We start from the raw sequence: 27,598 nt of genomic DNA, 5'->3' as shown, positions 1-27,598 counted from the left end.
TCTTCTTAGTTTTGAGCCAAACTTTAATTAAAGTCCTATATTTCCTCCTTTGCTTGCTTGTGCATTGATATTGTGTCTTGTACAATTATCATCTTGTGCTGTCCAGGTAGGTAGTTGCCTTTTCCCCATGTTTTAGCATTTTTGAGGGAAATTACCTTATTATTATTTTTTCTGTCTTACAGATATTAGTTCTGTCTTCCAAGACAGATCCTAAGCTACTTTAAGACAGAGACAAGTGTGTCTCCTTGGCTTCTCTCCCCTATAGCATCTGCCACAGTCTCAGGGTGTAGAAGACAATGTCATAGAGTAAGTTTCTACCTGGTCTTAACATCAAGTGCTGGGTTTCTCCTGAAGGTGTGCAAGCAGGTAGCTGATGCTATTCTCCTTTAGACGTTGGCTATCGGGAGGTACAGAGCTAATTTGCTGCCCAACCCTGGTTCACGGCATGCTTTGTGCACCAACTTCGCCCTTCCTGCCACTGGATTTTCTATTTTATCCCCCTAGATGATGAACTCTGTGTGGACAGGCCCGTGTCTGTTTTGAGTTCCTCTCTATCTCCTTTCCAATGTTCGGCACCATGCCTGGCTCTCAGTAAACACTTACAGAGTGAATGGACTTTGAGTTTTGCAACTTTTGCATCTTTGTGTGCTCCTTAAACCTTATTGAAAACAAAGTAGGAAGAACATACAAACACCCAAAAACTCACACTAATAATTAAAGAACATACTTGGCAAATACTTACATTTGACTCTACGTGTTGAAGGTGTTGAAATTTACAGTTAAAGTGGGCTGAGCTTGTTGGGCCTCTGGTTGAGGTGTTTATATTACAATGAGTTTTCTATTCATGCTGATGGGGAAATATCTAAATGGCTTTATAGGAATGTTTTCAGTCTTGTTCCGTCTGGAATTGGGTTATTGCGGGAGGGTTCTTTCATTCTTCATTCTCACTGGGGTTGAAATTCTCAAAAAGGACATTGGCAAGAACTTTATGAAATCCTGAATGAATCTATGGTTGAGAAGGTATTTCAAAAGTCCCACATTCTCTGTTACCATCGCTTCATCTGGGGGCAATAGGGCTGATACTATGACTTATTACATAGGAAAGCGACCCAGATATGGCAAAGCTGATGGCATGGCTCACATTTGGATGACAACTGGAAAATCTGACCAGGAAACCAACCATCTTCGGTATCTAGATGTGTGACACTGTGAGTTGCATAGACTACATTGAGTGAGTAGGTTTCTGAGGTTCCCTGGGGGTGTTTTAGACCTGGCAGGGCTGCTAATCAGATAAGGCCATTCCCTCAAGTCTGGGACTGAGTGCTGGGTAATGGAGCTTAGACCAAAGATGGTAAGGGAGGCAACACTTGCCAAGTACATTCAGAGCCCTTTTTGGACCTTCAGAGAGGAGGCGGTGGATTTGTTTTCCTGACCCCACTGGGGTCCTCTGAGGACACTCACCGTTTCTGTCGATAGCAAAAGGCACATCTGTGGTGACGATTTCATAGTTGCAGATCTGGCTGTACTGGGGGGAGCAGTCCTCGTCAACAGCCTCCACCTGCAGAATGCTGTCATAGATCTTGCCCTCCGTCACAACAGTTTTGTAGGCTGGCTCTTTGAAGGTGGGAGCAAACTCATTGACATCCTTCACCTGGATATGGACCACGGCCCTGGGACCACACATAGAAAGGAAGGGATGGTGGTAAAGAGAGATTCACACTAACCTCCTCCACCTCCTGGGGGCGCTGAGTCCCAAGGCCGAGCGAAAGCTGGTGGGGGCAGTTGCCTGAGTGTCCCATCCTCCCTCACGCTGGAGACCCTCTACTTGCCCTTGTTGTGACACTCTTAGATGAATCCATCCCAGAGAGACTTTTACGCCCTTCTCTCTGCCCTGGCTTTAGGCAACAGATTTACTGTTCATTCTTCCCTCTATTCATCCACTCCTCCATTCAGTAACAATTTAACCCCTCTTACTCTGTTAGGCTCTGAGATGAACTTCACAAGGGAGAAAGCAGTGACAACCCACAGTGAAAAGTGCTGTGACAGAGAGCATCTTATGGCACTGCAGAGGCCCAGAGAAAGGTCCTGACCAGATCTGCAGGGGTGGGCCACTTAGGGAAGGCTTCCTGGAAGAAGTGACCCCTAAACTCAGACCTGAAGGTAAAACAGGAGTATCTTCAAGTGAAGAAGAGGGAGTAGAATATTCCAGGTGTAGAAAGCAGACTGTGAAGATGCCTGCATGGGACCGGAGAACCGGCAAGCAGTTGAGCAAAGTTGGAACACCATGGTGTGACAAGGGGGTAAACATATCTGAAGAGCAGCATGTGAATGAAGTGGGGTGGGCACAGGGCACAGGAGGGAGGGACATCCAGAGGGCTCTGTCAGGCCACTCACTTGTGTGACTTTTTCCAGGCTGTCTCATGGGGCCCAGCGCCACAGTCATAGGCCTGGATGATGAATGTGTACTCCTTCTGCAACTCACAGTCAATGGGGCTCTTAGCACGGAGTCGGCCCTCCCCTGATGTCTTGTTGAGCACCACGGCCTCAAAGGGCAGCTCCTGGCCATGGATCTTGAACGCACAGATTTCCCCTGCAGAAGGATGGAAGACAGTGAGTGGGAACCCTGAGAATTGCCAGATTGAAGACAGTGCTTCCATTGGAACAGATTCACACTCAAAACCTCCATGAAATTCATTCCATACACATAGCATGGACCATGAGCCAGTAGCATCAGCATCACCTGGGAGCTTCTTAAAAATACACAATCCCATGCGCCCCCCAGACCTCCTGAACTGGATCTGCGTTTCCACAGGATCCTCAAGTGACGTGTTTGCTCACTAACGTACGAGCAGCACCGCTTTTCCCCTTCCTTTACTACACTGCAGCAGCTAAATTCCCTCCACCTCTCCCACTTCTCCATTTTCTGTCTCCAGCCATGACTTCCCCTTCCAAGCTGCAGTTTTCTCTTTTAAAACAGTGGGGGAGAGTCTATGTGAGTTCCAGAGTTCCAGAGTCCCTGTGGAGCCTGAAAAGCTAACATCTTAAAGAGCTGAACATGTTGTGACATTAATGCATTTCTCTCCTTCAGTTGGGTAAATGTTTATTATAACTATTTCTATGCGTTAAAATTGTAAGGCCATGAGAATATCTCCTTTTCTTCTCAATCAATGTTTGTTTATTTATTGAACCCCAACTGCATGCAAAACCTGTTGTGCATGTCTTGGGAAGTGCTGAAAATTTGATACATGTCCTCTGTCCCTATTGAGAAAATTTACAGACCGGTTGGAGAGATGAGACGTAGCTGTCCAGAGAGATCATATAGCGGAAAGTGGTATGTGAGCACCACGTTTTCTATAGCTGAAAGAGTTCAGCTATAGGCTTCGAGGGAGCAAAACAGAGGCCAAGAGCCCAGAGGCCTAGATTCACATTCCAGGCTTGCCACACTAACTGGCTTAAGTCAAATCATATTGACTTCTGGGTCTCTACTGTGTCATCTGTAAGATGGTCCCAGAGATGGTGGTGAGAGGGGGGCATCTACCCTAAGATGCCCAGCCCTGGTCTGAACTGTCTCAGCTGCACTGCTGAGGCCAGGGAGGGGCAAGCAAGGTACCTAAGGTGCACCATTTAACAAGGCCTTGCTCTCAGGGTAACCAAGGCACCTCCTTGCCTCACCCTAGTTCAGGTCCTGCCCAACTATTCATAAGAGCTGACACAGTGATGAGAAGGAATAACATGATTGCATGCTTGCTCTGCACCAGGCACTGAGCTTTCTACCTCTACCCAGGGAATCTCCTTTGACCTTCATAAGAAACCTGCAAGGCAAGTATTTTATACCAATTTATTCAATTTTTTAAAAAAGAGAGAAAAATCAGAAAGGTTAAATACTTGCTCAAGGTCACAGAGTTAAAGTTGAATATTAAACCCAGGTATGGCTGATTCCTTAGTCCATGTACTTTCTACCCCACCACACCATCTCCAAACAGCCCCATAATTTCTAAGGAACCACCCCATGGATTGCTTCCAGAAACCATCTATATTCTAATTCTAGTCTCATTCAGGAAAGAAATCCTCTGATTTACATATAGGAAGCATGCCATGACCTCTTACTAACACTGTTTTCCAAGATGTTCAGTCAATACCAATCTTACGTTTATGCTTTAAAAAAAAAAAATCGATCCTCAATTTCATTATTAACATTCCCTTTTCACTACCACCCCATCTCCCAACCCCCACCGCCACCCCTCCTAGCCATTTCTCAATGTATTTGTGGAATAAATGGAAAGACACATTGTGGACCCCATTCCAACAAGAAGGCTCGTTCCCATTCACTTCTGTTTCTCGAGATCACTTGGCATTTCTGTACTGTGCATTCTGACAAGTTCTGCAGCCTTCAGGGCAGGAGAATATGGTTTCTCAAATTCTCAAGTTTAATTTCTGCCCTAAATTAGCAAGGCTGAAGAGATGAACCTCTAAAGTGCCTGCCTTGTGATTCTCTCCCAAGATCAATGCCAATATGAGAATATTACCAACAAATGTGTCTAGACTGTTTCTGGGGCATTCTCTGGAGAGCCCAACCACTGCCATGGTTATAAGGCTAATTAGACCATTTGTCTTTGAAGACTCAAGTTAAACCTAGAATAGATGAGTGTAATCTTCTCTTGGAAAGATCTGATCACAACCTAAGTACTTCTCAAGACTCAGAAATCCTTAACAACAGAAAAGGAGAGGAGAGAGGGAAAGAAGACAGAGAGGAAAGAGGAGATACAAAGGGAAGACAAGACAAAGTTTAGGCGACATATTTCCATCTACTGAACAATGCAATTCAATAGAACTAACTCTGAGAGTTGACTAAGTCTCAGGCACTGTGCTAGGCCTGGGTACACGAAGACCAACAACTTGGGTGCCTTAAAATATAAGGAGGCTTTATCCCAAAGTACTTTTTACCTAGTGGAAAAGACAGACAAGTAAACAAGGACAACCAATATCTACTTCGTTCTCATCAAACCCTGGAACAGAGCCTAACATTCATGTCACCCTCATTAATCCCACCTCTTCACCTGACACTTGGATTCTGGTTGCAAAACCATTCATTCGTTTATTCATCCACCTCATAAATATTCATTAACCTAAACAATATTTATTAGAGACTACGTGCCAAGCACTGGTAAAGCAGTAATTAACAAAACTAGACCAAACCCTGGCCTACAAGCTGCTTGTAGTCTGGTAGGAAGGGAAATAAGCAGTCAAATCATCAGTACCTGAAAGAAGGATGGTGACTGTGATGAGTATATTAAAGGAGAGCTATGTGGTGCTCAAAGTATTCTGACCTGGTCAGGCAAGGCAGGGAGGGACTCTCCCTAAGAATGTGATGCCTTAGGACCCTTCTGAGTCCAAAAGACTGCAGGTCCAGTATGGCAGGAGTGGAGGCCATGGGGCAGGGCCAGCTTCACAGGTGTGTGACCTGAGAGCCACCCTGGGTCCTGTGGTCAGAAGCATCCTGAGTTTGGTTTAAATCTCTGCTGTCTCTGTCTTGATTTTTTTTTTTTTTTAAGATGGGGTCTTGCTTTGTCACCCAGGCTGGAATGCAGTGGTGTGATCATAGCTCACTGCAGCCTCAAACTCCTGACCTCAAGAAATCCTTCCAATTTAGCCTCCTGAGTGGCTGGGGTTACAGATGTGTGCTACCAACAGCTAGCTAATTTTTTTATTTTGCAGAGACGGGGTCGCATTATGTTGCCCAAGCTGGCCTTGAACTCTTGACCTCAAGCTATTCTCCTGTCTTGGCCTCCCAAAGTGCTGGAATTACAGGCACGAGCCACTGTGCCCAGCCTCAAAGTTCTTAATAATTTTATCTTTGAACGTGTGTTTTGTGAAAAAGGTCTGATGGGACAGTGGAGCATGTTATGAGCAGAGGACAGGGGTGCAATATGCATGTCCACCACATCTTGCTGCCCCATTTGCATAGAGCATTCAGAATTCCCATGGACCCACAACGTGTGGGATTTCAGTGGGACTCAGAGTGAGAACAAGGTAATCACGTTATATCTTCAAGTGAGTAAGTAGGAAGCTGACCTCCCCAAGAGGCCACACTTTCCCTTACAACAAGAACTTGTTTCAAATGCAAAAAGAGAGAGTAGAAAACTAAGAAATGTGAACGACCAAGGAACCCTGTTGTAGCCTTTCTTATTCATGTTACATCCTGTGTTAGCCAATCACTTACACTGAAAATGCTGGCAGAGAGGAAAAGGGAAGATCAGACGATCCATTGCTTGTTTTCTTTTCGGGCTGCCTTTGCTATCAGTTACCCAAAGGTAGAGAGTCATATTCACATGAACATAAAGTTGGGGAATAGACCCTAGGGAATATAAATGGAAAGACAGAGGCAGGGAGGCAAGGTTAGGAAAACTACCTATTGGGTACTATGCTCACTTTCTCGGTGAGGTGATCAGTCATACTCCAAACTCTAGCACCAAGCAATATACCTTCGTAACAAATCTGCACATGTACCCACGGAATCTAAAATACAAGTTGAAAAAGAAAAAAAAAAGTGAAATTAAAACAGCCGAGTTTGTTTCGTGTAGTATTTATAGTATTGAGGTAAGAATTAAATACATATGCATGCATGAACTATAAAATACAAATTCTGTAATTTTGGTATTCCACATGCTAGTTAAATGCTCTTATATTTGCATTTAAAAATGGGCATTGCATAATATAAACAGAAAAAGTAAAATTCAGCTAATAATTTAAAGTTTTTAATATAACTTTACTTAGAACTATACCAAACAGAAATTTTAAAACATCATGACAATTTGAAAGAGAGACTTCTGGAAGAAAGGTCCCAGGACAAAATTCCAGAAAGATATTTCAAACTGCAGTTCTCACTGTCAGTGTAAGACACATTGTGCTGTCTTGCGTCTTATATAAGAACTTTTTTGTGAGGCGTGTCACTAGAATTTGTTTCTATACTAACAGAGCACTGCAGTGGGAGGATGATATACTTAAGTAAAAGTTCAGACCTACTGGTTTTCATATAAAGATATCACTTTCAAAATCTTGCCCTCCAATATGCTTTGGGTGGAAGAACTGCTGCTGTGCCGGGGACGTGTGTGGACAACGCACAGATGAGCATGGGCGTGAGGCTAGCCACAGGCTGCGTGGAAAGGGATGCCAGCAGCGCCAGGCCACCAGTCCTTGGCTGCCATCTCACATGGGTTGTAGCCCAAGGTGGCTGAACTGGGGCTTCACCAAGAGCCCCCTTCAGGGCCAGACCAGAAGACGAGCCCCTGCTGTGCCTGAGTGAGATGTGATGACCCCGGACCCTCAGTCCTATGAGCAAGTATCTCACAGTTACCTGCTTCTCAGCAGAAATGCACCTCCTGAGACACCAGCACAAGTTGTTGTAGTTGTCTCTTAATTCCGCACAAAGAATTCTGGGGGAAAGATGTTTAACTTGATTTTTAGAGTACATTTTGCTCCTTCCTCTGAATACGTTTGAACAACAAAGTATGCTAATTTTATTTGTTAGATGAGCCTCAGAGAGATTAAGTGTTCATCCAAGGTCACTTGGACAGCATGAAGCAGGTCAAGGACTGAAATCTTGGCTTCTACGGTCAGCACCCTCTTTGTTCTTTCACGTGGTTTATCACTTACTGGGTGAGTGTGATGTTCTAGGACGGTGGTTCTGAGTGCACTCTGTCAGCCTCTGGCATCCCCAAGACACTTTGTAAGGGTTCAAAAAGTCAAAGTGATCATCATATTAATACTAAGATGTTATGTGACTTTTTCACTGTGTTGCCATCTGCCCTGATGACATACAAGCAATGGGGAGTAAAAGTGGCTTAGTGACTGGCTAACTGCATTCTTCATCACAGCATACAGTTAGGGGAAAACAGCCAATCTCATTTAAGAATGACTTCAACGATGCAGTAAATATCAATTTTTATTAAATCACAATCTTCGAGTTCATGTCTTTTTAATATTCTGTGTGATGAAATGGAAAGTTCACATTAAACACCTTGGCATGGCAGAGTATACGGGTTTGTGTCTAGGAAAAGCACTTGTGTGATCTAAATGAATTGTGAAGTGAACGAGAAACTTTTTTCATAAAATGACATTTTTTACTTGAAAGAATGACTGACAAACTAAGTTTATTCAAACTTGAATGCGTGGCAGACGTTTTTTGAAGTAAGCCTGTCACGTCAAGAGAAAGAACTGAGAGTATTTGTTGCTAATGATGAAATTAAAACTTTCAATTTTGGGAAGCCTGTGTCTGCCACAGGGAGTTTAACAATTTACCAATATCTCAATACTTGTCTGATAAGATGGGTAGTGATATTAATGCATGTGACTCGATATCGTATAATGAAATATGTCAACTTTTGAAGGATCCACTTAACAATGAACCAGTATCTTTCAAACAACCAATGTACAATGTCACACAGTCATGTATGGGTAAAAGACTCAAAGGTCAAGAAACTTGCATGGATTTTAATGTAACAACATGCAATGGACTGAATGCTTATGTTCTCCCAAGTTCATACGGTGAAACCAAATCTCCAAAGTGAAGGTATTAGGAGATGGAGCCTTTGGGAGTTGATTAGGTCATGATTTGTGTTCTATAAAACGCTCCAGAGAGATCCCTCACCTCTTCTGCCGTGTGAGGTTACAGTGAGAAGGTGCCATCTATGAGGAAATGGGCCCTCAACAGACATTGAATGTGTCAGTGCCTTGATCTTGGACTTCTCAGCCTCCAAAACTGTGAGAAAAAAATTGTTCTTTAGAAGATATCAGTCTAAGGTATTTTGTCATAGCAGCTTTAATGAATGGAGATAATGTATAAGTTTAATGCAATTTGAGATTCATTTTTACATAATCTTTAAGAAATTATTACTTGCAGAGCTCTGGTGTAGTATCAGAGAAGAATATCTATAACTTAGTATTATCTATAATAGTATTATGAAAATACCATTCCCTTTCCAACTACATACCTGGGTGAGGTCGTATTTTCTTCACATACTTCCACCCAAATAACACATCACGACAAGTTGAAGGCAGAAGATATGAGAACTTAGCTGTTTTCTATTAAGCTAAATATTAGGGGCTGCAAAAATGTACAAAATGTACAAAAAATCTACAATGCCACTCTTCTCACTAGTTTGTTTTTTTCCCAAAAATATATATTTTTTGTCAAATTACATTATTTATGTTAATATGTATTGAGTTTATTATTGTTATTTTAAAATAAATGAATAAGCACTTGAAAGTTCCTCAGTTTTAATTTTTGATACAGTAAATATTGGACATGTAGATATAAACCACATAAAGAAAAACTCCTGAGAATCTTTAATAATATTTAAGAGTGTAAAGGGATCATAAGACCAAAAAACATGAGAACTGCCATTTTTACAGTTTACCAACAATAGTGACCCCTAGCTCTTAATTCCACTTCCTGCCCCTGATGCTAAAAACATGACCCATCACCTTGCAAAGTGCTCCCAACCTCAGAGCAGCTCACTTTGCTTTGTATTCCACAGCTAGGCCTTTGCAATAAGACTATCTAAGAAGAACTGTATGTCCACATAATAAATTGTTGTGGGGTCGGGGAAATTTTTTCCACATCTTTATCCAAGTCTGGCCCAGACGGGCTGGGTTGGAATCTTAGTTATGTGGTCAACTACCATGGGACTGCGGGGCAGTCACTTACCTCTCTGTGTCTGTTTCCTCATCTGTAAGTGGGATGGTATTCATAGTAGTTAACTCATAGGGGTATTGGTTATTGGGAGGATTAAATGAGTTAACATATGCTAAGCACTTAACAGTGTCTTGCATGGAGTAAGCACTGTGTAATTGTTAGCTCTTTTTCCTGTCATTATATTGAAGAAAAGTCACATACCTCTGGCAAACTCCCTGTTCCCGTTTAAGAACTGAAAAGGCTGAAGGTGAAGATCATTCAGATCAGAAATACTTTGAATGTCGCACGTGTGACATTCAAACAATCTGACTCCTTGAAGCACCTTGCACCTATCAGCCACCGTTTGTTACACACATTTTCCCCCCTGAATGACAACATTCTGTGCATTTGCATAATCTCATCCAGGGCCAGCACTGTTCCCATGAGGAGCATTTAGTGAGGGGATGTTTTGTCTGACTGTTTTTGCTCATCGCAGTGATGGGGGATGGCTAATGGCATTCACTAGGCAAAAGTCAAGATGCTCAATATCTTGCCCTAAGCAGATCAGTCATATACTACCAAGAAGTATCTCACTCCAGATGGTTATAGAGTTCTTTTGAGAAATACTGAACCCCAAACATGAAGGTGGTCTTCCTGGAGCAAATACCTGGCCAAGTCTCTGCCTCCAGGTTTGAGGAAATAGTTGGCTCTCATAAACCCTTCTCTTTCAGATTGCCAAGGTCCCTCCAGACAGAGTATGGTATCATCCGCTCTCAGCTGCACACTGTCCTCTCTGGTACACACTTGGCAGGTAGTCAACACAGACCACACTGCCAGGGGGCTGGGTGGATGAAGTTTTTAAAGTCCCTCTCTACATGGGGTCATCTGGACTCACTTTAAGTATAATAAGATGGGAAAAGACATGTGCTAATCAGAAGAAGTAATCACGCCAGAATACCACCTTAGGGCCAAATGTAGAAATAAATCTATACTTTAACAGAAACATTGACTTCAAGCCCTCCACTTCAGATTAAACACTTCAAGTCTTCAAAAGTGGAAAGTTAAAGGGAAAGGTTGGCAGGATGTTACATAGGGTACCTCTTCACACGTCTGGGTGGGGGATACTCAGACAGGCCTTGCTAGTTCCATCTCTGCCCTTGTCAGCTGTGTGACCTTGGGTGGTTCTCAGATTTCTCTTTATTAATCCTGAAAGTACCATGAGGCTACAATGACATGCTAAATGTGAAAGAGATGTGGGAAGTATAAAGATCCATCTACTTTTTATTATTACAATTATAATAAATCCTGCCTTCTGGCCTGCAAGCAGCAAGGTGCATGGTGATAACTCACCCTGGTTCCCATTAGAAACCAAAGCAGGGGGAGGGGAGCCGTCGTCACCATTTGTAGCTTTCCATCTACTTAGAATTGAGCAAAATAAAACATACTCCTTTATTTTAAAAGTCATTTTTCTAAACCTTTGCTCCAAGAACAAAATCTCCCTCTTTTGGAAGATTAACACAGTAGTTATTATGTTTCTGAAAAGCAAATAAAGACACTTCATTTTTTTTTCCCTTTGGCAATATTTGTTGGGTGAATACATGATGTAAAACTTATTTATATGCTGAGAGACCTGGAGAGGTCCCTGTGACTCAGCTAGTCATAATTTGGTCAAGTGGAGCTTGAAATAATGGTCTGCCGGGTACTCAGTGGTTCTGGAATTAAAGGAGCCCAAGTACAAAAACATACTCTACTCATTCACCCAGCAAACCTTCCCTGGACATAAATAATACAGTAAGAAGAAAATGAGGAACAATTTACAAAAGTCACTGCAGTTCACATTTATTCATTGTTTACTATGGGCCAGGCACTTATTTAGGGCAACAGTGAAAACAGCCTGCATCTCTACGTGTCCTGATCTGCCTGGGACTGGAGATTTGGATGAATCAGAAACCAGCTCTGTGTCTGCAGACGTGAGAAGGAGGCAGATGAACAAAAAGTTAAGTGCAATGAAGTACTGCAAAGGCCGCAATAGGTGTCTTTTCTGGGTGTTGTGAGAACACAAACAATGATGGCCTCATCTTGCCTCCTCAATACTTCCAGAATCAGTTGCTTGCTGTCACAAACCCACCACAGAGAAGTTGCTGTAGCTGCAAGAAGGAAGGAGTTTGAGCTCCTGAAACTGATTCTGCTGAGATAGGCCTTGTCCCCTGGACACTTCATATTCCTCTCTTTACAATGGCATTGCAGTGCTTCTGTTTTAAGATATTGCAGGTCATACAGGTCGGCACCTAAAAGTCAGGTAAACCTAGATTCAAACTCTTTATCTGTCATCTTCATAACTTTAAAAATGAACCATACCTCCATCTTCTCATCTGTAAAATGGGAATAAAACCATCGTCCTCCTATGGTCATTATACTACATTCAGAATAGAACTTTCTTTTTCTAAAACACTGAGAATGTAGTAAAGCAGGGAGTGGGTTGAGTGACTTATAAAAAGCTAATTTAGGCTGGGCGCAGTGGCTCACACCTGTAATCCCAGCACTTTGGGAGGCCGAGGTAGGTGGATCACAAGATCAGGAGATTGAGACCATCTTGGCCAACATGGTGAAACCCCGTCTCTACTAAAAATACAAAAAATTAGCTGGGTGTGGTGGTGCGCATAGTCCCAGCTACTTGGGAGGCTGTACAGGGAAATTGCTTGAACCCAGGAGGTAGAGATTGCAGTGAGCTGAGATCACGCCACTGCGCTCCAGCCTGGTGACAGACAGAGACTCTGTTTCACAAACAAACAAACAAAGCTAGTTTAACTGTCAGACAGTTTTATGAGCAAGCCAGCAGAAAGGGATGGCAGACCAGCCCAGACAGGCCCATCCTGAGTTCTGCTGTTGTGCCCTTTCCCTTGTTATGGACTCCAAGTCCTCTTGCCAAGGCACTGGTTGGTTCTGAGGTGCCCACAATTCTAGTCAGGTGTTGGCAGATGCAAAGAGGAGGAAGAGAGCAATGAAAACACTTGGAAAAGGATCATGACTGACTTTGTAATATCTAAATTTTTAATATTTGCCAAGAGAGTGTTTAAACCCTGTGTCTCCAGAAATACTGTCCTGGACCCAATTACAAGATGTGGATAAATCCCTTTCCCACTGTCAAGCAGGAGTAGAAAATCTTATTCAACAGTGAAGGGATCTTGTTTGCCTACAGCTCTGAGAAGATACATTAGTCAGACTCCTCCATGATCATTACCTGGAACCTACCTCGGTTAACTCCTACTCGTCCTTTAGGAAAATAATGGACGTTGAAATGCCCTGAAGAGTTAAAGAAGTCCCATATAAATATAATGGCCCTTAACATGTCCAATTATCTCCATCCACAACACCTCTGTAAGCAGCCTCCTCCTGTAAGGAGGGAATCTTAGCAGGCATGGAGGTTCCCAGAAGCCTGAGACCCCATTCAGGGGCTTACACTTAAGTTTCAGAAATAGAAGCTACACATAGGCCCCAACAATTAAACGTATTTGAGGTTGAGTGTCAATGAGCTCTCAAGATATAGGGACTGAATACTGCAGCATCCTCAATTAACCAGAGGAAGACTTAATATTCAGATAGAATTGGTACAAATCATGCTGACAGGTAAAATCTTTGGAATCTCTCTGTCAACCCTTTTTCTCAGTGTCCAAATACGGGGTTGAGATGAGACCCCAAAGTTGAACCAGTCAGAAGTTACCCCAAGTCTTAGTCCTCATCTGCTACAGTTTGAATATTTGTCCCCTCCAAAACTCATGCTGAAATTTAATCAGTGTTGAGGGATGAGGCCTTTAGGAGCTGATTGGGTCGGGAGGACTCTGCTAATTCATGGATTAATGAGTTAACAGGTTATCATGGGAATGGGACTGGTGAATTGATAAGAAGACAGACTTGAATGAGCACACTCAGCCGTCTTATCATGACGCCTGTGCTGTCCCCGGACTCTGCAAACTCCGCACCAGCAAGAAGGGCCTCATCAGGTGTGGTCCCTCCACCGTGGACTTCTCACCTTCCATAACTATAAAAAGTAAGTTCATTTGTTTAAAAAAAATTACCCAGTTTCAACTATTATAAGCACCAGGAAATCATACTAAAACACCATCTGTTTTTTAAATTTATATTTTTCCTCTGCTTCCTTCTGAGTATTTCTTGTCATTTGTGTCTTTAGGAACTTAGATAGGCATGAATTGAAAGCTCTTCCTCAAAAAATGACTTTTTGAATACTCTATGTCTGTACTCTTTAGCGCAGAAGCCACTAGCCAGAATGTGGCTTTGGAATGCTTGAAAGGTGGCCAGTGTGACCAAGGAACCAGAGTTTAAATTTTATTTTTTAAAAATTTAAATTTAATAACACTCAATTCAGTTACTGGAAAACTTGCAAGTATGTTTGGTTATATGAATCAATTTTTCAACCATAAATTATATAAACTCTAAATATAGATCAAATATTTCTGATAAAAACCTAGAGTCCTATGTGAGATGTCTTAGACTGTAAAATATACACAGGATTTGAAAGACTTTTTTTTTTTTTTTTTGAGATGGGGTCTCGCTCTGTCACCCAAGCTGGAGCGCAATGGCACGAGCTCAGCTCACTGCAACCTCCACCTTCCGGGTTCAAGTGATTCTCCTGTCTCAGCCTCCTGAGTAGCTGAGATTACAGGTGCCCACCACCATGGCCAACTAATTTTTGTATTTTTAGTAGAGATGGGGTTTCATCATGTTGGTCAAGCTGGTCTTGAACTCCTGACCTCAGGTGATCCACCCGCCTCAGCCTCCCAAAGTGCTGGGATTACAGGCGGGAGCCACAGTACCCCACCTGAAAGAAGTTTTAAACTAAAATTAGAATAGAAAATTTCTCATTAATAATTTTTTATTTGCTAATATGTTGAAATGAGAATATTGGTTATTTGGGGGTTAAACAACATATATTACTAAAATCAATTTTACTTACTTCTTTTTACTTTTAAAATGTGGCTGCTAGATATTATACAATTATTTGTATAGTTTGAATGTTTCTGTTGGATACTGCTGCTCTACCTAATCAACAGCATGTATCATTAAAATTAATACTTAGGGTAATGCTCCCTCTTAAAACAACAGCACGTTTGACCTTCTTTAGATGGTTAATTCACATTTAGCATCAGTTCCCAAACCACCACTTATCAGGGCTTAAATGACCACTGCCTCTTAACAACTGCTTAGATGGTGTTGTTATAGTATATAAAAATATTTTAAAATTTTAATGACATTACATTTCAAAATAATAGCATCTTGGTCCCTTCCAGAAATCCAGATGTATGTACTGAGAAATGGCTTTCGCTGATTGACTATCAGCTAAGGTGGAAGTCTTTGGGCAATAGGGTTGTAGTTTATAATTTGCTTAGTTATTACACTGTAATTCTTTAAAAAGAAAATCTTAATATTCTAAAATAAATTTATTATTTTAATAAAATTACTTTATAAAATATTATATATTTCATATCAAATCATATCATGTTAATATTCTTATTGCACTAGTTCTAACTAGAATAACTCAAATTCATATAAAATATCATGTAATGCACATGTTTAAATGAAGTCTGGGGACAGGGAACAAGCAAAGTTACCTGGGGAGTTCAGCCTCTGACGTGGATGAGTAAGCACACTGACCCTCTCGCAATAACATCACAAACCTGGAGAAATACCCACCCCCACTTCCCTCCCTCCCTGCCCAAATACCGAAGGGCTATAGAGAGTGATTAAAAATAGGCAGATTTGGGGAGGGAGCTGAAACTTGGAGGAAGCTACCAGGGATGGATGAGTTTTCTGTTTTGATCCTTTGCCCTAAGGGCAGCTGCAACCCTGTGGTACAGCGTGGCTAAAACCTTTGACAGAAAGCCTGTTGTCTTTCCAGCAGGTAAACAGGATTGCCTGAGCGTGAGAGGGGAATCCTAGAGAGAAGATAGCCAGAGAATGAGGAGGCCCACACTCTGTGTTTAAACCCTTTCCAAGTCTCTGGGTGGCCCCAGTCCCCTACATGTGGGGACAGACTGAAAGCCCTTTGAACCGAGATCAGAACTGCTGCCCACAGCAGGCAAAAAGATAATTTGCAGTTTGAGTTTAACCGGGTTAATGGTCTGTTAAAACAAAACATTAATACGTTTTGAGGACTATGGCAATTCAGAGTGTTTTCATCTTAACATTTAAAATATCCAGGATACAGTTCAAACTTACTTGACATGTGATGAGCCAAGAAATAGGACTTTTTCCTAAGGGAAAAGACAACAGAGGCCACCCTGGAGATAACTCATATGTTTGATGACTATATTAAATAAGTACATTAAATAAGTTTTATTGGTATGTTCAAAACACTTGAAGCAGAAATGGATAGAGTTAAAGGGAGAAATAGACACTCCACAAACATGATGAATAAGGCATGAAGTGATCAATAAAGTAATGAATAATATAAATAACACTATCAACCATTTTGTCCCAAGTGATATGTATAGAATACTACACCTAACTGCAGAACGCATATTTATTTCAATCTCACATGTTATGTTCATAAAGGATATATGCTGGGCCATAAAACAAGTCTCAATCAATTTAAATGGCTTAAAATATACAGAATATATTCTCTGACCACAATGGAAATAAATCAGAAATCAAGAAATCTAGAAAAATTTTAGATGTTTATAAATTAAACAGTACACATTTAAAAGAATCATGTATCAGAGGAAAAATGAAAAATGAAAAAATAATTAGAACTGAAGATAATACAAATACTACATAACAAAATTTGTGGATGTAGTCAATTCTGTGCTTAAAGAGAAATCCATAGGTTTGAAAGCATGTATTATAAAAGAAAGAAAATATAAAGTCAAGAAGCTAGAAAGAGAAAAGCAAAGTAAACTCAAAGTAAGTAGATGAAAAACCTCATTATCATATTTAAGTAATATACTAAGGAATTTGAATATGTTTTATATATATATATATATTTTAAAGAAACCTTTTCTCAGAGAAAACTGCAGTCTCGGATGGCTTCATTAGTGAATTCTATCACATTCAAAAACAAAGTAACATTAATCATACATAATTTGTTTTTAGAAAATAGAGGAAAGAATACTTTTTAACTCTTTTTAAGAGGCTAGCATTACCCTAATACTAAAATCTGTTACAGCTATCAAAAGCAAAGAAAATTAAATAGCTACAACATCATATATCATTAGAGAAATGCAAATCAAAACCACAATGAGATACCATCTCATGCAAGTCAGAATGGCTGCTATTGAAAATCAAGAAACAACAGATGCTGATAAAGTTGTGGAGAAATAGGAATGCTTTTACACTGTTGGAGGAATAAAAATCAGTTCAACCATGTGTAGTGATTCCTCAAAGACCTTGAACCAGAAATACCATTTGACCCAGCAATCCCATTACTGGGTATATACCCAAAGGAATATAAATCATTCTATTATAGAGATACATGCATGTGCATGTTCGCTGCAGCACTGTTCACAATAGCAAGACATGGAGTCAACCCAAAATGTCCATCAATGATAGACTGGATAAAGAAAATACATATACACCATGGAATACTATGCAGCCATAAAGAGGAAAAAGATCATGCCCTTTGCAGGGACATGGATGGAGCTGGAAGCTATTATCCTTAGCAAACTAACATAGGAACACAAAAGCAAACACCATATGTCCTCATGTATAAATGGGAGCTGAACAATGAGAACACATGGACACAGGGAGGGGAACAACACACAATGGGGCCTGTTAGGGGTGTGGGAGGAGGGAGCACATCAGGATAAACAGCTAATGCATGCCAGGCTTAATACCTGGGTGATGGGTTTATAGATGCAGCAAACCATCATGGCACATGTTTACCTAAGTAATAAACCTGCATGTCCTGCACTGTATCTCAGATCTTAAAATAAAGTAGAAAGAAAATTAAAGAGCTCTGTCATGAACATAGATATAAAAGTCCTTAATAATGCATGTTAGAAAATTTAATTCAACTCTATAAAGGGGATTATGACAAAATAGGATTTATCACAGAAACACAAGCTTCCATCAAATTAATCACATTAACAGGATAAAGGAGAAAAACCATATTATCATTTCAACAGATGTAAAAAAGAGTTTGCCAAAATTTAACATCCACATATAATAATATCTCTCAGTAAACTAGCAACTTGTTCAAGCTGATAAAGGGTATATATGAGAACCCTACAGCTAACATTATATTAATGGTGAAATATTAGACATTTCCTTTCTAAGATCAGAAACAAGGCAGGATGCCAGCTCTCACCACTTAATAGTCCTTGAGTACTTAACATGTGCCAAGTACTATGCCAATGGCTTTAGAGCAACCTTTGTGCAAGTGCCAAGTTCTCTTCCATTATATAGAAGACACTGAAGCACAGAAAGGTTAAGAAACCTGCACAATGCCATCAAATAATCATAAGCCAAAATTTGAATTCAGATCTCCCTGACGTTAGAGTCCGCCCCTTAATCACAGCTGTCTTCTCAGTAGTATGATAATAATTACCATTATAGGAATCTAGAGGCAGAGTAGAAGCTTCTGTGCCTGGCTTTTTCTTTACACTTCACCCTCCACAGGCTCGGGGCAAAGATAACTGCTGATACTTGTCCACCCTGGACAAAGCAGACAGGCTAAAGAATGCATAGTTTCCTGGAGATGCTAGAGAGTTGCTGCGTGATTTACACATCTCCATCAGAGGTGCCATGCTCTCCATCAATAGCAATATTCAAATTACAATGGTATTTTGCTCCTAAAAGTGAGTCTAATTTACTCATTTTCATTATTTACAGGCAGTTAATTAAAAGCCCAGCAGATATTTATTTTGCTCCTTTCACATCACCAGTGATTTCTTGCTGCCGCACTTTCACAGCATTACAGTTTTATGACTCCACGCAGCCTGTAGTGGGTTTCTTATGGTTGTATCTCCATTACTTTAATTTCAGGCAAGACATTAAACCACTGCAAGATTTCAACTACTGCTGGTGAAGCGTGAGAAGCAATCGTGGTGCTCGTTGTTATGAAAGAGTAGACACCACCAAATTATAGAGCAGGGAATAGAACCCAGTCCCTTCAATAAGGAGAGTGAGTGGTTGGCTCTTGGACTGGTGTATGATTGACCCTAAGTATTATACTTGCCAGAAACACAAAATCTGAGTCCTAAACCTATTCAGCCATTCCATTATCTCCCAATTATGGAGAAGGAACTGCTATACCAAAAAGTAGCCCATGCCAACTATGACATTTCTAAAAAAGTGAAGCTTTTATTTTTAAATCATATAAATTTTGAAATTCATTCCATAAATTTCTAGATACCTTTTAATTTGGAATTAATTCTATTTTGCCCTTGTATCTTTGAATATAATAAGCATTCTAAGAAAACATGTGATGTTTATTTGTAACCCCATACCTGCTTGACAAGGGTCACTTGAAGCAGAGAGAAGCCTTGCTCTGGAATTACTGGTTTAAGGTTAGAACATCAGGGACCCAACTGGCAATGAATGAGCCAAATTTTTAATACGGAAATTAAGGAGGAACAACAAACACTATTAACAAGCACACTTTTGTAAGCTGCCCAATGGAGAGGTTAGTAAACAGCTGTTATAGCCACAAGTAGCCTTCGTTGCCAAGAAAATGAGCTATCCTACATGATCTTCATCAACTAACAGAGAATTCTCTCTTATAGCTACCAGGAGAAGTACTACACAACTTCAAAACCCAGCATAAGCACAACCTCTTCTAAAAAACCTGCTTTAGCTTCTCAAGCCAAGGTCTCAGCAGAGACCTCCTTGATGCTCCACTGTGCCCTTGCTCTCCTCCTACCCAAGCTCTTTCACCTGCATATCAATGGTGTTGACTCATTCTTTTTTCCCCTTAGAGCTCCCTGAGGCAAGAATCTGTACTTCTTCATCTTCCTGATTTTACAGTCAGCACCTATGTTAAGTTATGCCTTAAGCTAGGCAGTCAAGTTGGTTGGGTGTAGAAAAGACTAAATTTTAGTAAGTTCAGTAGAAGCACTGTTGTAAGGTACACGGATGTGTTTTGGTCAAGGTTAGACTGAGGCAGACATCCAGGTCTGCATGACTCAGCGAATTTAGGGTGCAGGTGCATACTCCACTTGTTATATAACCTGTTTGTTAAGTTCATACTTGGCTTGGAGCCACTATTGTCTATAAAAGGTATAACTGCCCTGCTGATGCTGTGCACGGGGTTCAGCTCTTGGGCATGGCTCAATATGGCTCTTATGCAGGTGCTGGTGCCCAGAGAGAGAGAGAGAGGGAAAGAACCAGAGTTGTCTGTCTTGTATATGGACAGAGGGGAGCCAGAGCTTGTCTCTGCACGGCACAGCACGGCACAGCATGGCACGGCTCGTGCTCATGCCCAGAGAGAGAAAGAGTTAAGCTGCTGACCCTGAAGGCAGGGGAGAGTGGGCCACACAGCTGTGTGTGGCTGGCTCAAGCAGCCGACACAGGGTGGACAGTGTGAGAAAGCTACTGATGAGGTAAGTGTGAAAGCTGTTAATGAGAGAGCTGCTGAATAAAACTACATTTCACCTGCTTACGCCCCGCCCCCGCCCCGAACATTCCTTCAGCCATCACCCATCCACCCACTCCATTGGACCTCAGCATGGGCCGGACCCTAACACTGGACCCTGGCATTTGAGCCTAACAATGGTATACTGGTTATAACAACGGTATACTGGTTAAGACCAGAGTCTTTGGAATTGGAACTGGAATGACTTGGTTTCAAGTACCAGCGGCAGCATTTCTATCTCAGTGACCTTGGCCAAAGTATATTAACTTCTCCTGTCTCAATCTTCACAAGATGGGAGGAATAACAGATTATACTGTATTGGACTATTGTGAAGTTTAAAGTCAAGAAGGTAAAATGCCTAAAGCACTTTGCATAATGGCGGCAAGAAGAAAGTACATAGTAAATGTTGGCGATTGCTAACGTGAACGGTGGCACCTTCTGAAGCTGAAACTCATGTTTTTACGGTTTTGACTTCATAGGAGAGAATAACCCTCAGAACAGATCACTCCATCCATTGTCAAAAAGATCCAAACAGGACCATTTCTGGGCTCCTGCTTCCATGTTTCTTTGCCAGCTGTCAAGCTTCAGCTCCTTTAGCCAGGCTGTTTCAAGATCTGTCTGGCCCCTGCCCCAGAGCCCAGCTTGCTTCTCAGGCCTTGTGCAGTGAGCCATATCATGGATCCCATACTATGAACCAAAATGCTTCTCAGATGAGACCTTATCTAAGCTAAGGGGGTTTCCCTGGCTTACTTCTGCCTTAGTAACACAGCTGGATACACTGCTCAGTCCTCACCAAATTCACTGCCAGTCACTGAGCACACTGCCTACACGATTTCTCACCCCACCACCAACCCCACTGCTCACAGTTTTCAAACAATCTGACAGATGAGTCAAAAGAGGCACACAGTAACTGAATGACTTGTTCAAGGTCACACTAGGATCTGCACACTTCTTTTCCGGCTCTTGCACTCACACTCTAAACCAAGCTGCCTGTGAAATTGATGAACAACTGCAGGAACACAAGACCTCATATTTCCACTCCTTGACAAGTCTCACCCATAACCCCAAAATTGTAGTAAAGCTCCCAAATGTTCATGTGGGGAACCCCAAAGGGGAACAGGCATATTTTAAATGTTTAATTCAAGTTAAAGCAAGTGTCAGGAAAATCCATAGTTTGAGCTGAAAAAGAAAGATAAATGACAGCCCAATCAATATTACAGGAGTATATGGACTCTTTTACTGTTCTGTCAATTCTTGGAGCTAATAAGTCAGCATCTCAGGGCACAGTTTCATACTTCAAAACAAAAGTTCAGAGGCCTGCTGCCTGTCAGGTGCGACTCCAGCCTTCATTCTTATCCAGGTGAGTGGGAAAGAAGGGCCTTCCTTAGACATGGACCAGGTGACCCCCGGGCACCGCTCATCAAGGCTGGGACTGCTCAGCTCATACCAAGCACCTTCTATATGACTGGCTAATTCTCCATTGCACTGTCATCAAGACTGCCGACAACCCCTCACAGAAGGCATGCAGATTAAAATGTTAAATCAAACACAGAAGAGAAGTTTGAAATTTAATTTTAGGTTCCCGCAGAAAAGACCAGGGAGGATAATTAAGACTCGTAACTCCCAGCTTCATTTTCATTTGCTAATTCTGGAGCAAAATAAAACAATTATTTTCTAAGAAATCAGCTGGAGCAGAAACAAAATGGTAGTGTGAACCGTGCTCCCTGGGCTGTGAGCCATGATGGCCACGGCATTCCCAGTTCAGGGACATGCACTCCAGTGAGCCAGCCTATCAGCAAACTGCCTTGCAACAACTCTCATTTGATTTTCATGTACCTTTTACGTTTTTCTGTTGGCAACAAAAAGCCAATGTAAATGTAAAAGGTTGGCTGCTTCAAGTAAGTAACTTGAAAGAGCTGTAGATTACCTAGGCCCTGGGTGTCAGGAGCTAATGCGTTCTAAATGTAACCTGTTTCCAGCAGAGCCAAACTCCACTTTGACATTTTCCTTCACAGTACCTGGATATTTGTATTATAGGTGCTTTGCTCTGTCCCTAATTTGCCTATTGTGATTCACACGGACCAGCAATGCTAATAGGATGCTTCATTTTCCCACTGGGCCAATGCAAGATAAATTATAGCCACACTCTCCATTTCAGTATGCAGTAAATACCCTGATGCTACCTCTTACTTTTCATGCGAAATAAATGTGAAAGCAGTTCACTTTTCTAGCTTTCTAGAAGTGGGAAGAGAGATGGATTTCCCCCCTCTCTCTATGAAGTGGATATTTGTATAAGGCCCAAAAGAATGTAATTCCCTGGCCCCCAGCAGCAAAGGTCACATGTTTATACTATCCCCAGTGAGATCTGAAATTCTGCATACCTCAGAAAAATTAAAATGACAGAAGTAATTTTTGCAGCTGCTTAGACTTACCTCTGCTTTTATTAACTGGGGAGTCTGCATAGTATATTTTTGCACAGATTTTTCAGCTGTTTGGCAAATAGTATTTGGTCCAGAACTTTCACGATAAGCTTAGAATTTAATCACTTAAATCTTGTCACTTGCTCTTCTCTCAGCCAATCAAACTCAAGCATGGAATATTAGAAATAATTAATGGGCACCTGTTATATACCAGCCATTTCAAAGAAGGTGAAGAAATGTGACCACATCTGTCCTTCAAGCTGACATCCCTTTATGAAGAGAAGCTGGGTTCACATAGCCTCCCTGAGCTAAAGAATCCATTTCCCGGTTAACTGAGTGTCATATAGTAGAAAATATCCAAGCCTTTTAATTGACATTTCTTCATTTCTCCTCCTTAGGTAATAAAGTCATTTTACTACTGTCACAGGGCATATGTGAAATATGCTTGAAAGCTTAGAGTTTATGTAAAGAATAGCATCTTCTGGTGTTTCCTCTTTGTTTGATATTACTTCTTTGTGGGAAGGAGGTTTTTGAGCAGGGTTATTGCTATGTCTGAATGTTTGTGACCACCCCCACCCCCACCCCCACCCAATTCATAGGTTTAAACCTAACCCCCAATGTCATGGTATCAAGAGGTAAGGCCTTTGGGAGGTGACTGGGACATAAGGGCAGAGTCTGGAAAATGGGATCAGTGTCCTTGATAAATGAGGTCCAAGGGAGTTTGTCTGCCCCTTCTGCCATGTGAAGACACAGCGAGAAATCAGCAGTCTGTAAGCCAGGAAAGAGCCCTGAGCAGGGCCTTGACCATGCCAGGCTAGCAACCTGCTGGGTTCTCAGCCTCCAGAGCTGTGAGATAAATTTTTCTGTTTTCTATAAGCTATCCAGGGTATGGTGTTTTGTGATAGGATCTCCAATGAACTAAAACAATTATCCTGTTAACCTGAGCCCCAAAGGGAATGAGGTAGAGCACAGCCCACAAACCCAAACAAAGATGGCACTGGCTATAGGAGTTATTATCACTTCCATGAAATTGAACTGATTTCTTGACGGATTTGCTTAAATATAAATCGTCGGAAAGTACAGACTATAAGCCATTCATTTTCCCTGGATGATCAGCCTCCTTCAGCGTAATGGCCCACATGTTGTTCGGGAATAGTGACTGTTTCCATTCATTGGATATTCACAAAACAGTCCAGCACCCACTCTGTGCAGTATCTGAGCTAGATGTGGGTGGCCCATGGAGAATCAAGCTAGCATGATCTTTGTAGTCTGGGGCCAGGCCTAATGGAAAAGGCAAGTATCAAATGAAGAAGCACAAGACTGAAGATGTGATGGCAAACTGTGTTAACTGTTAAGAAGGGGATAAACAGGAAAATAACTGTGGGAGGATATGATGATTAGAAAAAGTAATAAACAATTAGTCAGAAAAACTGGAGAGTTGGGAGGGTGGAGGGTACCTACACACTACATTTTGGTTAGAAAAGCAGCAAGTGTAAAGGCCTTGAGGCAGGAGGGTACCAGCCTCCTCTAATGGAACAGAAAGGGAATCTGAACATAGAGAAGGAGAAGTTGGTAGCATACAAGAATAGGCATGGACACATCATGTTTTTCAATTTAATGCTTGCTATTCTGACCCCAGATTTATTCTTTGAAGACCGCTTATTTTCCGATATTTGGCAGATTTCATGGCAAAGATGGCCTCTGTGACTTTGTGTAAAAATGGCAAGCTCCAATTGTTCAGTTCAGCAAACTTTGATTTATCACCAGCCTGTTTCTGGCACTATGCTTTTGCTGGAAACATCCAACCAATCCACCTGAGAAGTCCCTGCTGGTGTGGTACACTCAGACCCTCTGCCCTGTGGAGTCAAGGCCATGGTGTCAGCTCTAGTTGGTTAAAGGCAGACAATCTCACCTGAATGGAATAATTATGCTCACAGTGTGGCCAGTAAGTGGAACAATGAGAACTCCCATTTATCATGAGTCAGTTATCATGTTATGAGCTTTATACCGTTTAGACCTCAGGATGACCGCGGGACTTAGATATTATTTTTACTCCAAATTTACAGAGTAGGAGGTGGCTGAGGTTCAAAGACACTGTATGATTTCCAAGGCTACAGAGTTGGTGGAGTCAGCCTTAGGAACTATTATGGGTTGTATTGTATGTTACCCCTAAAAAAGATGTATTGAAATCCTAACTTCTGAATGTGACCTTATTTGGGAATAGGATCATTATAGGGGTAATCAAGTTAAAATGAAGTCACTAGGGTGAGCTCCAATCCAATAGGACTTATGTCCTTATCAAAAGGGAATATTTGAACACAGACACATTAGGAGGATGATGTGAAAACACACAGGGAGATAATGGCCATGTGACAAGAGTGATATATCTGTAAGCCAAGGAATGCCAAAAACTGCTGCCAACCACCAGAAGTTAGGACAGACAAGGAAAGACCCTGCCCTGCAGCCGTCAGAGGCAACATGACCCTGCCGATAGCTTGATTTCAGACTTCTAGGCTTCGGGGCTGTGAGAAAAAACATTTCTGTTGGGTTAAGCCACCCAGTGTTTGGTACTTTGTTATGGCAGCATAGAAAAGGAATACAGACTCTAAACCTGAGGTAGACATGCTCTGCTTTCTGAGCTGCCAAGCCCACAACTACACTTCCTCAATTGCCCTTCAAGATCCACCTTGGTCTTATGCATAAGCCATAGGGGAAGAAGAAGACAGGATCCCAGAAGGAATGCACAATTCAGCCATGGGGTTCCTGTCTGTGTTCTTCCTATTCCATGGCTCTGTGAGAAAAGATTAGCGCCAGCAGATGGTGGAGCTCACAGCATGCTTACCAAATGAATGGGGAGTTCTCAATCCAAGTTGGCCATGAATGCCCAGTCAGTGAGGCAGAGAAGGTGGTACTTTGTAGGAAATAGGGTCAGTAATAAAAGGTCTTTTGGAGTTTGCTGAAGGTGCTTAAATAGCCTTCATGTCACTGACCATATTTTCTCAAGAAGAAATGAAAATAATTGTCAATGTTTCCAAAACTTGATGAATTGCAGAATTAAAAAAAGAAATTCTCAAGTACTTAAATATAAGAGCTATAAATAAACCTATTATTTTATTGTTAGTGCCATCCCTTGAGGGAGCCAATCTGAAAAGGATTCCAATTTACACCTGGATGGACAGTCACAGATCACACACGAATGGACCATTTGCTTTGCTCAGAAAACAGGGCTAACCCATAGTAGAAGCCCTGCCTCCCCTTCCACTAGGGCCCCACAACAAGCTGATCATGATGGGGTCTCCTGACTCTGTGACAGGCACACACTCCCAACTGCCCCTCACACATTTTTGGCCATATCTCAAGCCCAGTGTTGCCAGATCTGGCTCAATGGTCAGTTCTATAGACCACTGTCTTGATTGGGTCATTCAACAGGCATGAGATGGCTCCTACTCCAACAATTTCCCCTGGTGGTGTCTGAAATTCCACTAGAACGTCAATTTACCTGGGTTCAATATCACTCATAGTAGTATCTCCTGGTAGGTTTTGTTTCACTGTCAATTTTTATGCTCAGTAGATAAAATTTAGGAATATAAAAAGGCAAAAAAAAAAAAAAAAGAATGGTAATCCTACTTTTTGGAGGCAATTGGTAGTAACTTTCAGGCATAAATACTTCTAGTCTTCTTTCAGTGAACTTTCTTTAAGCGAACTTTCTTTAAGCAGTAGATATCATGCATTATGTATAATTCTGTTCCCAGTGTTTTTATTTCATATTATAAGATCATTTTCCTAGCTTATTAAAGTCTAGCTAAAAGTTTATTTTGATGGCTACATAATATTCCAACCCATGGATATGGCAAACATATTTAACTTGTATCCAAATGATTGAAATGTATGTTGTGTCCAATTTTATACAACTATAAATAGCACGGAGTTGAACAGTTCCATATATTTTTAAAGTATCACTGACAAAATGATGAAGAATTCCTACAAGTGGATACACTGGGCATGCACATTTTAAAGTTCATGCTGTGTTTTACTATTTCACTTTAAAATGAAGCCTCCCATTTTCCCATTCCCAGGAGGAAAGGCATTGCATCCTCAGCACTCTACTACTCTGATGTAAACCTCCCAGGAAATGAAGCAAGCCTTCCAGTTCATGAGGTGGAAGCCAGCAGCCCCATAGTGGTCCAAGACCCTGGGCTGAATGATTTCCCTATGACCTACAGAATGTCTCAGCCACTAAGCTACTCTGAAGAGTCACTGTCTCCTCCTTCCCATTCTCCACGATGTCTGTGACCTCCCCTGGATCAGTCTCCTAGGGTACTCTGGGTGTACATCCCTTTCAATATGGTCCAGAGATCATGTCCTTGTTTCTTGGCTATGCTGGCACCCAAGACTGTCAGCAGAGAAACAAGAGGCCTGCTATGTGAGATGGTCTCAGCTCCCGCTGGCAAATACCCAGCAGCAACTAAAGGGGAAAGTGATTCATCTGTGCCTCTTCCTTCCTCCAGAATGTGGGAGTTCTTTGGGGTTTTCAATTAGCACCTTTCTTGCCAGACAGCAAGATTAGAATGGAGCACAATGTGCTATTGCAGGGGAAGCCCAGCTGCTAAGTTACTGTGGACAGTCAACCACAACGGCTGAAGACTTCAGACCTCGAGCTCCTTTCAGTGAGTAACCAGGCTGAGGCTATGATTTAAGTTTCACTGATTGCTGTAGGAAAAATGAAAGGTGAGAGGGAAGGGTAAAGAGTATACAACTGAGCATCTACTATACATCAAGTACTAGATGTGTTTCACACATATTAGCATGCTTAATCCTGGATAATGCTCCTGAGAGCTAGTTATTTTTACCACAGATTAGAGAAAAGTAAACTGGAGCTCAGAGAGGCTATATGACTCACCCAAGGCCACACAGCCAATA

The 27,598-nt window shown here is 41.6% G+C and overlaps 1 protein-coding gene across 1 annotated transcript in view; it reads right to left on the bottom strand.

Annotated features, from left to right (window-relative positions):
• The window catches only part of CLSTN2 (calsyntenin 2), a 645,554-nt gene that overhangs the window by 162,078 nt on the left and 455,878 nt on the right, over positions 1-27,598 (bottom strand). The window contains exons 3-4 of the mRNA XM_021666625.2: positions 2,395-2,590; positions 1,462-1,670 (exon numbers count right to left, since the gene is read on the bottom strand). Coding sequence (XP_021522300.2) covers positions 1,462-1,670; positions 2,395-2,590 — 405 coding nt within the window. The remainder of the gene's footprint in view (positions 1-1,461; positions 1,671-2,394; positions 2,591-27,598) is intronic.

The sequence above is a fragment of the Aotus nancymaae genome, unplaced genomic scaffold (assembly GCF_030222135.1).
Source record: "Aotus nancymaae isolate 86718 unplaced genomic scaffold, 86718_ANA_hifiasm-v0.15.2.pri h1tg000019l, whole genome shotgun sequence".
Lineage (NCBI taxonomy): Eukaryota > Metazoa > Chordata > Mammalia > Primates > Aotidae > Aotus > Aotus nancymaae.
The sequence above is the reverse complement of the archived record's forward strand: the minus strand, read 5'-3'. Positions and strand labels throughout refer to the sequence as shown.